Genomic DNA, 13,401 nt, shown 5'->3' on the forward strand with positions numbered 1-13,401 from the left:
AAAGAGTAACAGATAGCAGAAGGAAAGGCAACTTTGTTGCTGTGATGGAAAGCACTGGTAAAAGGATGATGGAGGAGTGGAGTTGACTGTAACTTAATAATCAGGCAGGGTCTAGCCTTTACTGTGTTTGACCAACCTTGCCCAGAAACCATTTCAAGTAAAAAGAAACAGCAATGTCTGTAATGTCAGCACCACAGAGAGCTCCTCCAAGATGATTTATAAAGGAGTAAACCCATTTGATTTGGACAACCTGGAGGTGAGAGAAGTAGAAAAGCAAGTTCTGGATCTTCTTATTGAAGATTCTTTGTCAAATCTCAGCCTCTGGCCTTGAACTCTCTGGGTCACCTTGACTAGGACCTCCCTTGCTCATTTGTGCTTACACACCTTGTAGAATTACAGGTTCCTGCTGAGCTGCTTGAAAATGGGAAAAAAAGCTTACTCTTAAAAACCGTGTGATGAAATCATGTTGTGCTGGTGTGGAATGAATGCCCAAGAACCCAGTAGGAGGGGAAATCACAGCTGCAGGAAATACGAATTAAATTCACTTACCCTGTTAAAAATGCAATAGAAATGCCTGGTTTTTCCCAGATGTTTTGGTCATAAAAATGAATGAGCTAAGTTATTTTAGACTAAACTAATGTAAAAGAAATGGGAAAAGAACAACTTAAAACACCAGGGCATGGTCAGGATTAGAGGCAGCCAGGTTCGCTGTGAGTGCATATTAGGTTAATGCTGTCCTGGGGCTGTGTCACCTGGTGAACAAGTGCTCCAGGCTCTGGAGTAAGACTGCTCTCTGGTATCCAGAATTCTGAGATATCTGTTTGATAATTCCTTAATTTGCCAAAGCTAATAAATGACATTACTAAGATATAAACCTACAATTTTATCTTAATTTAAACCTAATCTTAATCAAGAAGCTAACTTTTAAACACTGTATCAGTGGGGATATAACTTTGGTGTGCATCAAAATGACCTAGCAATCTTAATAGCATGCAGACTTGTGCTAAGAACATTAACCTAAAATGCACATACAGCAAACCTGGCTGCCTCTAATCCTGACCACTGCCTGAAATTATAATTCAGTAAGTCTAGAGTAGACCCTTAGATTCTTCCATCTGAACAAGCCCTCCAGATGATTCTGGTGCATCTAAGTCCAGGGAATCACTCTTTGAAACACTCTGAAATATATAACCTTTGTCTAAATAGGTCTTTATGGTTGAATGGGGTCAACCAATAATAACTAGAACATTGAGTCTTCAAGAAAAAGAAAAGCATAATTAGCTAAAATTGGTCCAATAGAGACCTGAACAATAATGAAGCTTATTTCTTGAACTGAGTTACCTCAGTTTAGCTCCATAGCATATATCATTGCCTTACTTGTTGGTCCTGAGAACATGCAGGGAAAAATTTGGTGATAAAGAGAGAAATCCAAGGAGGGAAAATGCAATAAGAGTAAATTTAGACTGGGACTTTACTAAACTTGGAAATTGAAAAGCATCAGACATAATCACATACATATTTATATTTGGAAAGCAATTATAAATAACATTCCATGTCTGCCCTGCCAAGACAATAATTTGGGAGAGTTATGATTGCTTTTGAAAATAAAACCTGTGACTTCCTAGGTGAACAATGGTGAAAATACTTCACTGATACTGAAACATTTTCTTATAATCTAGGCCTAATGTAACTTTATTCATTATATAAATACCCATGTTATTAAGCATCTGCCATGTGTCAGACAACAGAAATAGAGGAAAAGTAAAACCTGCCCTAAAGAAGTCGTCTTCTGATGGTGGAGACATCACATACTCTAGTGGCCTTTCTCAAATTTGACTAAGTGCTATGATAGAGGTGCTAAAAATGGTGACTGGAGTACAAATGCTTACAGGTGACAATGAGGATGGAACAGTCAAGGAAATGTGTGGGAATCTGTATCGCATAAAAGCAGTTTTCCTCTGAAGGAGGTGAGGCAGACAGTGGGTACATCATAAGGGGTGCTATGGCACACCTAACTTTTGCCCAAAGAATAGTACAAAATTATCATAAGATTTTAAGCAAGAGAAAGGCATGATTAGAATTGATATATACAGAGATTTAGTTAGAGAGGATAGGGATCCTTGCATGATCAAATTAATTGCGGAAGCATCGTGAAGAGGAGACTTAAGAGGGGCAATGCTAGAGGCAGGGAGAAAGGCTTAAAAGGTCACAGCAACAGTCCAGATAATAACTCAGGAGGGCCTGAACCAAGGAAGCCGGTTCTCCATGAGGTCCCCAGGAGACAGACTGGTGAGATAGTAAGGAAGTAAAATCTACAGGGGGAGAAGGGAGTAGGACAAATATATAATGCCTCAGATACATGACTTATGAAACTCCTCTTTTCCTTTATAGCACTCATTACAATTATAATTAAATAGTCTCTTACATAATTATTTGTTTGATGTCTGTCTCTTTCATTAGATTATAAGATCCCAAAGAGCATAAACTATGTTCTCTGATGTATCACTTTATCTCTAATACTCACCAGAGTATCTGGCACATGATAGACATCCAGCAAAAGACTATTGAAGAAATAAATGGAGTATATAAGTAAACATAGGAGAAAGATGGGATATAAGGACTATAAAGTGCAGACTAGCTTAGTTTCCAACCTTGGTTAAATGGGATATCTTTAACAGGATCTACATCAAATAGGCAGTTGGATATGTGGTCTAGAGTTCAATGGAGAGATACAGGCTGGGGTTGTAGATACAGATATAGTTACCAATATGGAAAAAAAGGGAAGGATGAAGTCACCCAGGAGCCATGCAGAATACAAGAAGAACTTAGGAACATCAACATTTAGAGAGTGGTAAGAAGGGGATCCACTAAAACAAATCATAAAAAAATACTACCAAAGGGAAGAGTATCAACTATGGATTATTTTCATCAGTATCAAATGCTCCAGAATGGTGAAAAGCAATAAAGATGTAGAGGCATCTATTTGATTTGGCATGCAGGTGGCCACTGTAGCAATGGCTAGGGATTCTTAGTGAAATAGTGGATAGATGGATGTAAAGGCAAAGAATATACAGCAGTAGGTTGAAGAGCAAACAGGAAGTGAGAAAAGAGATTAGAATTACAGATAACTCTTTAAGATGTGTGGCCGTGACACAGCAGTGAAGGATAAATCAGTATTTGGGGAAATGTAAAAACTAAGGAAACAAAAGGTTAATATCATTGTCATTATCATTATAATGAATTTTCTAAGACATATTTCCCTTTCCTCTCTTTTATTATTCAAAACGGAATTAACCATATTCTACTGTCAAACAAAAAATGAACCCAGACTTAGGTAAGAAGAGATTTTATTTGAAAAGACTTGCAATACCTGCAAGCACCTTGAAGTGAAGGCAGAAAAGAATGACTATTATGGGGAAAAGTAAAAGAAGACTAGAAATAACTGGGTGTGAAAAGTAGGGTGTGCAGGTGGCATGATTGAGCAATTGAACAGGAAATTTTCTTTGGGGTCAGTTGATTCTCAGAAGGGCTGTTAAGGGGGGCTCTTCCTCATTGCCATGCTTGCTTCAGCTCCCATTGCTTACACAAGCTCAAGAGTGGGTCAAAGTTCAGGGGCTTGAGGAAAGAGAAAAGCTGGTTTTAAGTTTGAGCAAGTCAAATTAGCAGGCATTTTGTCCAGATTGGCCAGTAGGACAACATTTTAGCAAATCATTTATGAGAAAAAGAATGGGAATCTGGTCTTATTATAGGCAAACAAGGCAGACGTCTGAGTCTTATCAAGTCATATGGAGAGAGGGGGTCTGCAATAAGCCATTTCCCAAACACGAAAGGGTGCAGAATTTCTTAACCTTGGCTGTTTTCCAGGAGCACAGGGCTCAGGCAAAGATCAACATTTTTACTTCCAACCTGAATCCCATACAGAAAGAAACAAAAATATTTTCTCTTGTAGAAACAATTTATTAGAGTAGTAAGTTAAGAATAAGTCCAGAATTTAAGAGACAAAAGAGAGTATATCAGGATCAGAGTGGTAAAGCGAGAGTTTAAGGCAATATTGAGTCCAAGGTCAGTCTGGGATGTGATCCCATTATGAACACTGATCTCCATGTAGGACAGGTTAAGAGCCTCAGTATTATTTCCCCCCAGACCAAAACCATTCCTTAGATTTGTCAAATGCTTTACACTTGACTAACAATGAGCCATTCATTAAATCCTCACAACTCTGTCAAACAATATTACCCCCATTTCACAGACGTGAAAACCTGGGCTCATGGATAAGTAAGTGGTAGAGCTGGAATGAAAGCTCAGGGTTTCTGCTCATAAGCTCACCTGTCTTTTCCCTAGGTTACCTGCTCCCTATCACCTGCCCCATGCCCTCTGCTGCTGTGTGCTTTTCATGCCTATTGGACTGACAGCACCAACCTGATGCCCAGGGACTGAGTTATGGAGGGCTCAGCACAAGGCTGCGGCTCCTAGTAATGCTCCTCATTGTTAATGGCACTCATTTCGTCCTCTGCCAAACACTCCAAAGCTATGGAGTACCCCAGGAGAGCATATTCTGAACATGTAAGCTGGGAGCAGAAGTGCGAGGGCAATGATGATAGGGAGCTTTTCATGCCTTTGTTTCTAAGCAAGCCACCTAAAAGCATCCACGGCATTGCATGGAACAGCAACACTTGCTTAAAAGCCATTTTCATTTTTAAACAATGGAAACAACCAATCTCCCTCCACCCTCTCTGTCCCCACCTCTTCAGCTTTGACTAGGAAAACTTGGGCCAGCACTGGCTAATAAAGGGGATCGATAACCATCCAGCTATTTTCACAGCAGCCCTCATATTAATGAGAAGCTGCTCTGGATGAGGCTCTATAAAAGGGACTAAGCGGATGGCATTCCACCACAATAAATTGCCTCGGGGTTGCTAATAATTAACGGAGTATTCTAGGGTTGTGATCAATTCAGAGCCTCATTTGTCCCCACCTGCAGCCACACTGTCCAGGGGAGTGAATGGTTTGTTTTCCCGAGAAGGTTAAAAATACATAAAAGATGCACAAATACAGAGACAAAATAATCCCTACCTCAGGGAGATGGCTTGGAAAGTTCCCTAAACTCATTTCCTAGGCTTAGAAACATGCGAGACCTTCTGGTTACTGTAATGGGGCATTCTCCTTTAGAAAGAGCCTAACTGTGAATTTCCCCTTTCTAACCTTCTCCAAGCTGGAATACCTCTTTCCTGTTTGGGTTTAGAATATCTGATGGGTACATCCTGCAAACACAATACTATACAATGGTCCCATAAAGCTAATCGGAGAAAGGGTAGAGAAAATGAGAAATTGGTTCCCATGGCCCTTGAAGCTACTTAAAGTGGTCTCTACTGACCTTATCAGCCTCTCTGCAACCCAGTCTCTCAAGATGGCTTCTTAGTTTGTTGAATGAACGGTACTGTCTCTTAAAATTGGGCCTATGCATATATTTTCTATCAGCTTCTCCCCATCTTTGTTTGCAGAATTAACTCCTTTATTTTTCTTGTATAAATTTAAACATCACTTTTTCTAGGAAACTGCCCTCACTACCTACAGTTGACTAAAACCACCTTTCATGCCAAGATAGCCCTTGAACTTCTATAACACTCTCATACCTATCGTTGCTTATTCAGTATCTTTTTTTTCCAGAACATAACATCCATGAAGGTGGGGACCATTTGTGCCTTATTCACTACTCTATTCATTGAGTTTAGTTCACAGAGTAAAAGTTAAATGGAGAAAGAATAGTTGAACGGATGCATAAAAGAGTAAATGAATGAATACATGCATGCATAAATTAATGAATGAATAATAACAACTGGGGGTAGGAAATTATCCACTTTCTCATGCCATAATTCCTCCACCTCCGTACTCATTTAGTCTTTCATAATATGTTCCTTATTACCAGCTTAGAGACCCAAGTCTTTGCAATATTACACTTGATGTGTCCAACCTGAGATTTTACATCTTTGCAGCCTCATTAAGTGATGCAATTATAACTTGTCCATTTTCACACTGAGGTTCTAAGGTCCATCTCCCTCCAGAAGCCAATGTTCACAAGGAATGGGGTCCCCAAAGTAAGTTTTATGATTTTTCAACAGAAGAGTTAAAATGCCAACATTTGATATTAACATTCTATTAATTTACCCCTTTTTAATTACTCATGGCGGAGGGGGGAGTAGAAACATAGGCAATACATTTCTATTTAGCCTTAAAATATAGAAAGAAGAAAGAAAACCACCAGACTTATCTGTGCACTTTTATGCACACTCATATAGCATCTGTCCTCCTGCTGAGTTTGGCCTTCTATTTGGTGATAAAGCCCTTTGCAAAAGGGAAAGCCCCTCAGAGGAGATTCCAAAGCTAGTGTTCCTTTCATTACTGCCCCTGGGAAATGACCCAAGGTTATACCAGACCTTTGAGTTACAGGAAATCAAAGCTCTTGGCTGGTTCCCAGCTGAGACAGGAATACAGAATCCAGGTTGTGCACTATTAAGGGAGGCCAAACGACTTGGTGGTGAGTGAGTCTAAATGCCAACAGTCCTTCCAAACAGATAAAACTTCCCAGTAGCCCAACAAGGCAGCCTCTCCAACCCTCCCTTTGCCTAGAGGGACCCAGGACTGCTGGTGGTGCATGCAGTACCTTTGGCAACGAGTACTTAGGCAGCTTTATCTGAGCAAAGGTCTCTCTTCGATAAGACACGTAGTAGCTGGCTCTTCCACCAGTTGTTACCTAGATTGTGGGGGAAACACAAAGAGATCAGATGAGGCCACAGATCATGCACAAGTTGGAAAGTATTAGCTCTTCGATCAACAACCACAGTGGGTTTGTAATTACCTTTTAGAGAATATTCCTTGCTGGCTTTGGGTCTCTAATCCCATGGCACTCTGAGTTGCTCCCATTGTATGGTGCTTAGATCACAGGTGGGCAATGACAACAATCCTTCCCACTGGCGATTCTCCCTCAGAACAGAGACTGACTCTATTTGGTCACTGTGCTCTGCACGTGGTACATACCTAGTAAGTATTTTCAACTAAAAACAGAGAAGCTAACAATGTGGGCTACACCCATGATCTATTTATTCTTTTTGAATTGTTTATTAATTCATTCCAACCATAACATAATTGTCAAATGTATTTTTCCTGGATCTGAATAATTACTATTGTTCAAAGCTCTCATTATTTTGAAATGTAATCTCACTTCTGATCTAAGCACAGATTTCTTTCCTTCATATTTACAAATCCATGTATTGAGCAGATATTTATTGACTCTTTCCACGTACAAGATACTTAAAAACATCAAAAGTTAGAGGAAGAACTCCAAATTTGAAATTCAGAAATCCTGGGTTTGAGTCTCAACTCTGTTATCTCTGGCTAGAAGGCTCAGGGACAAGCCCTGTAACCTCACTTGTGAAAGGATAGATTCTTAGTGGGAGGAAAGTGGAAACCACGCCAAGAAATGGTCCTCTGGCCAGGGCCTACTGAAAAGCCCTGCCAACGTGGCACAGCTCTGCAGATGGCTGCTCTCGGCCCAATTATCCTAACTCAGGGGAAATTAATATTCACAGGAGAAGATAACATGGCTTGTTCAGAGAAAATAGCAGGACAACAATAGCAACCAGGCTGCTGCGCTGAGGAGGCAATTACTCGAGGCACATGCTTCATTCTCAACTAAGGTCCAAGCACAGGCTGGAGACAAGCCAGTCCTCCCAGTCTGATCCAAACCTGACAGCCATCCACAGGCCCTACTGGGAGCAGAAGAGCTGTAACATCTCTACTGAAGCCACCCATCTCTCCTCACTCAGGGAGGGAGATGACATCTCCCACGCTACCCCTTGCTCTGCACAGATCGGAAGCCCACAAAGCAGGCACCACATGCTGCCAGGTAGAGCATATGTCAGAGTCAGCATGAAGGCAGAGACTTGGAAAAACTTGGTGCAAAGGCTTATGCTGTGAACCAAGAAGAGGGACTGGTTTTCACCCTGATGTTCAGGGAGAAACATCCACATCTAACTACCATCATTCTTGCCTTGTATTTCAGCACTTTAAAACTTTTTTTATTTTGATACAACATCTGTTCTGAATCTATATTGTTCTGTATTGGCTTAGAGGTGGGTGTTACTATATTAAGATCAATAGGTTGCTCTGAAGTCTTTTTCCTTTTCCAAATAAGTCTCAAGTGCATAAAATATCATCCTTAGATCTGAACAGTCACCATTAGTTCTCACGTGATTGTATATATTTGTTTAATTTGGTTTTACATTTAATTAGAAAACCAACACATGTAAACATACCTGCTAACCCAGAAACTAGATCAATAGTTTTTAAACTTCAGCATGCATCAGAATCACCTGGAAAGCTTGTGAAAACTCAGACTACTGAGGCCCATCTGCAGAGTCTCTGATTCAATAGATCTGAGTTGGGGATCAAGAATTTTCTAATAAATTTCCAGGTGATGCCAATGCTGCTGGTCTGGGAACCACACTTTGAACACCTCAGAACTAGACTTTTAACAATTTGCATAGACCTCTGTGCTCCTCACCTGCCCTGACCCCCTACCTCTCAGATGTAGATATGTTCCTGAATTCTGTGTTTACAATGATGAGAAAAGTGGGTTTCTTTTTTAATTTGAGGTGAAATTCACATACTCTAATAATTTTAAAGTGTACAATTCGGTGTCTGTTAGTACATTCACAGTGTATGATCCAGCCAGACCCTCTATTTAGTTCTAAAACATTTTCATCACCCCCAAAGGAGTCCTTATACCTGATGACAAAGCTTTTATACTCCAAAAATATATCATCTGGTCACCTATCATATGCTTAATAACCATCTCTCTACAGGTCACCCTGAACCTCACCAAACATGTTCTTGGGAAAGCAGACCAGCATCCAAGAAGGCAAGTCCCACTCCTGAATGCTGGCCAGAGATCATCAATTAAAAGGGGCTTCTCCTTGGAAGATCCAGCTGCCTCAACAGGGAACAAAATGATAGGACACTCTACCTCTTATCAGAAGTCCAGGGCAAGGCTGGGAGCATTGGGGTTTCCAAGTCACCAACGGCCAAAAGAGAATAGAGTGGTCCCTTTGACAGCATGATCAGCCCCACAGCCTTAAGAACTCATTCTCCCATGTCTATTATAGCCCTGCACAAGCACAGACTCTCTTACAAGCTCATACACAACCCAGGAAAGTTTGTGCTTGAGTAAATAATGAAGATATAAATTATACTTTAAATGTTTAAATGCATTGTCAAATGGTCCAAAACATAAAGGGGCTATATGAAGGCCACAGAGCCCTGGGGTCTCCAAGTACCTCTGATACTGTAGTATCTCCCAGAGATACCAAGCTTCCTTTGTCCTGACTGTGTCCTTCTCTGTACTTGCCAAAATCCAACTGATGCATTAAACCTCAGTGTAAATCCTATGAGTTCATGGAAGGGTTTTTGAATGCTACCAATTCATTCTAATTTCTCCTATCTCTCAATTACTGAACTTTGTTCTTTTCATTTCTATAGCACTTTCAACATTCACTCTCATGGCACACACATTCCTATAATTATTCTTCTATAGCTTATTACAAGGTTGTGACCTACTTCATTCCTAGACAATGCTGGTTCTGTGGTTTGAATGTTTGTGTCCCTTCCAAAATGAATGTTGAAAATTACTCCTCAATGCAACAGTATTAAGAGGTGGGGCCTTGAGGACATGACTGGGACATGAGGACGATGCCATCATGAAGGGATTAGTGCTTTATAAGAGGGCTAGAGAAAATTAACTAACCCTCTTTTTTCCCTTTCATCACTTCTGTCATGTGAGGACACAGTGTTCAAGGCACCATCTTAGAAACAAAGACCAAGCCCTCATCAGACATCAAACCTGCAGGTGTCTTTGTCATGGACTTCCCAGCCTCCACAGATGTGACAAATAAACTATGTAGTCTAAATAATTTTGTTATAGTAGCAGAAATGGTCTGAGACAGACATTGGTACTGAATTGGTATTGGCATTGCTATAACAAAAACCTAAAAATATGACAGTGGTTTTGGAACCAGGTAATGAATAGGCGTATGAACAGTTTTGAAGTGAATACTAGAAAAAACCCTATATTACATTAAACAGAGCATTAAGGGCAATTCTGGTGAGGACCCTTCTTCAGAAGAAGCGGGGAGCTGTAGAAAGAACTTAAGTATCCTTAGAAATTACTTACCTGGTCATGAACAGAATACTTGTAGAAATATAGATGGTAAAGGTAATGCTGTTGAGGTCTTAGATGGAAATGAGGAGTAAGGTATTGGAAATTAGAGAAAAGGTCATCCTTGCTATAAAGTGGCAAAAAACTTGGCTTAATTGTGCCTGTGTCTAAAGATTTGTAGAAGGCAGAAATTGTAAGCGATGTACAAGGATATCTGGAAGAACTATCAAAGCAAATGTGGAGAGTGCTGCCTGGCTTTTTTTGACCATTTATAGTAAAACGCAAGAAGAGAGACATGAATTAAAGACAGAGCTTACAACTGAAAGGGAAACAGAACTTAAAGATTTGGAAAATTCTCAGCCTGGCCATGTAAAGTTTAAAAAGGCAAGTTTGAGAGAGAACACCAAGGATGTGGCCAAGGGACCATTGATAAAATTAGTACAGATAGAAGGCAGCCAGATGCTATTCATCAGAGCAATGAAAGAATGGCCCAGAAGGCATACCAGAGATCTTCGAGGCTGCCATGCTCATCACAGGCCTAGAGTGTCAGGGCCTTGAGGGGAGAACAATATGAAGGGAGGAGCCAGGCTCCCATGGGAGGTTGGGGCTGTCTGTCCAGTACCACCTCAAGTCTCTGATCGCCACATTCTGGTGCAGCTCTCCTTGAGCAGCTGTGGCTCAAGCAAACCCAAGTTCAGCTCAAGTTGCTGCTCCAGAAGACACAAGCAATAAACTTTGGCAGCATCCGCACAGTGGTAACTTTGCAGGCACACAGAGTACCACAGCTATGGAAGCAGGGCTACCTCCACTTACATTTCAAAGGATGCCCAAGAGAGCCTTGGAGCCCAGGCAAAGGACCAACATAAGGGTAGGGTCATAGCAGAGTCTTCACTAGAGTGATGCCCAGTGGAGCCATCAGGGCAGGGCCACTGCAAAGAGTCCTCACTAGGGCAATGCTTAGTGGGAGCCGCTGTGGAGGGGAAGCCCTCACCAGACCCCAGACCTGTAGGTGCAACACCAGACTGGGAGAGCTGCAGGCATGGACTCTAATCTGTCACAGCTACTACATGTGCTATACCTACCCAAAACCATGGGTGCAGGGTCTCCTAGAGCCTTGGAGACCCAATCCTCACCCCACGGTCTGGAAGGTGGGACATGGAATGAAAGAAAATTATTCTTAAGCCTCAAAATTTAAGGTTGTTTACCCTGTTGGGTTTTGGACTTCACTGAGACTTGTTACTCATTCCTTCCTTCCTTCCTTTTGCTTGCTTTTGAAATTGGAATGACTGTCCCATACCTGTCCCACCATTGTATTTCAGAGGCACACAACTTGTTTGATTTCACAGCCTCTCAGCTGGAGGGGAATCTGCCTCAGGATGAATCACCTTGAGTCTCACCTGCATCTTATTAAGATGATACGCAGATGAGACTTTGGACCTAGATTTTAAAGTTGATGCTGGAACAAATTAACACATTTGAAGCTATTGGGATGAAATGAATGTATTTTGTATGTGAGAAGGACATAAATTTGTGGGGCCATGGGTGGAATGCTATGGGCTGATTGTTTCTGTCCTCTCCTAAATTCCTGTTGAAACTTAATCCCCAATGCAACAGTATTAAGAGTTGGGGCCATCCAAGAGGTGATTAGGCCATGAGGGCTTCTTCCTCAGGAAGGGAAAAGTGCCTTATAAAACGGCTGGAGAAAACTAGCTAGGCTTCTTTTTTTTGTTCCTTTTTGTCCCTTCTACCCTTCTGCCATGTAAGGACTCAGTATTCAAGGCATTATCTTGGAAGCAGACACCGGGCCTTCACTAGATACCTAACATGCTGGTGCCTTAATCTTGGGCTTTCCAGTCTTTAGAACCGTGAAAAATAAATTTCCATTGTTTATAAGCAGAAAGGAACTGAGAGAGCTGGTCTTCTGGCAGATGACCAGTGGATACATAATAATAAAAATAATAAGACAGTCATTAATTGAGCACATCTGCCACACTCCAGAACTGCACATAGCCTTTATGAAAATTACCTAATTTAATCCTCATAACAACCCTACAGAGGTTTTGAGTGACTTGTCCAATATAAGACAGATCTGAACCTCAGAAAGTTTGGCTCTAAGCCTGTGCTCCTCCTTCTGTGACTAAGAAGAATCCTCTGTCCATCTTTCTTATTTCACTGCAATAACACAAAAGATTATCTTGATTCCAACATCTTTTGTGAAAAACTTAAAAAAAATCTCTGTAATTGACATGCATGTATATGGTTTTGTTTCCTTGCATTCCCGGAAAATCTGTTTTGACACTGGGGCTGTATTTTTAAATTTTATTTTGTGAGACAGGGTCTCACTCTGTCACGCAGGCTAGAGTGCAGTGGTACAATCATGGTTTACTGAAGCCTTGACCTCCCCAGCTCAAGCAATCCTCCCACCTCAGCCTCCCAAGTAGCTGGGACTACAGGCACAAACCACCATACCTGACTAATTTTATTTTTTTATGTTTTGTAGAGACTGGGTCTCCCTCTATTGCCCAGGCTGGTCTCAAAGTGACCAAAGCCACTACTGGGCTCAAGCAGCCTCCTGCCTCAGCCTCCCAAAGTGCTGGAATTACAGATATGAGCCACTGCGTCTAGTCTGGTGCTATATTTTTAAAATAATATCTTCTTAGGAGAGCAGAAGTAAGGTAATAAAACCAAGAGTAATAATAACTATCATGCAAAGAATATTTCATACAGGTCAGAAAACTGAAGCTGAGAGAGAGCAACTAATTTGCCCAACATCATATAGCCTTTCATTGTTACAGCCAGAATATAAACCTGCGCTTTCTAACCCTTGCCTACATCTGAACCCCTTATAAACCTGGGCTCTCCAACTCTAGTCTGCACCTGAACCCTTAACCAGGAGTGAGCACACCTCATAGAGGCAGGTACACAGCAGGGGGTTGGTATTTATTCACTTACTGAATAACAGATTGTTGGAATTAATCTGCTTAAGCAGAAAGACTTTGAGTTTGGTCTCCTCCATTGGATACTGACTAAAACACAGATGTAGTGAAGAACTCTCAACTCCTGCCTGGTTCCTGGATGGTCAAAGGAATTTATTTTCAAATACATTGCACACCCCTTCAGGGGCAGAGTCCTCACAAAAGCAAGAATTTATTTTCAAAAGATCTCACACCCCTTCAGGGGCAGAGTCCTCA

At 41.2% G+C, this 13,401-nt stretch overlaps 1 protein-coding gene across 1 annotated transcript in view; it reads right to left on the reverse strand.

The window, feature by feature from the left end:
- Window positions 1–13,401, reverse strand: part of SORCS3 (sortilin related VPS10 domain containing receptor 3) — a 639,289-nt gene that overhangs the window by 125,523 nt on the left and 500,365 nt on the right. Inside the window, exon 8 of the mRNA XM_055249892.2 lies at window positions 6,662–6,751. Coding sequence (XP_055105867.2) covers window positions 6,662–6,751 — 90 coding nt within the window. The remainder of the gene's footprint in view (window positions 1–6,661; window positions 6,752–13,401) is intronic.

Source organism: Symphalangus syndactylus, chromosome 2, assembly GCF_028878055.3.
Source record: "Symphalangus syndactylus isolate Jambi chromosome 2, NHGRI_mSymSyn1-v2.1_pri, whole genome shotgun sequence".
NCBI lineage: Eukaryota > Metazoa > Chordata > Mammalia > Primates > Hylobatidae > Symphalangus > Symphalangus syndactylus.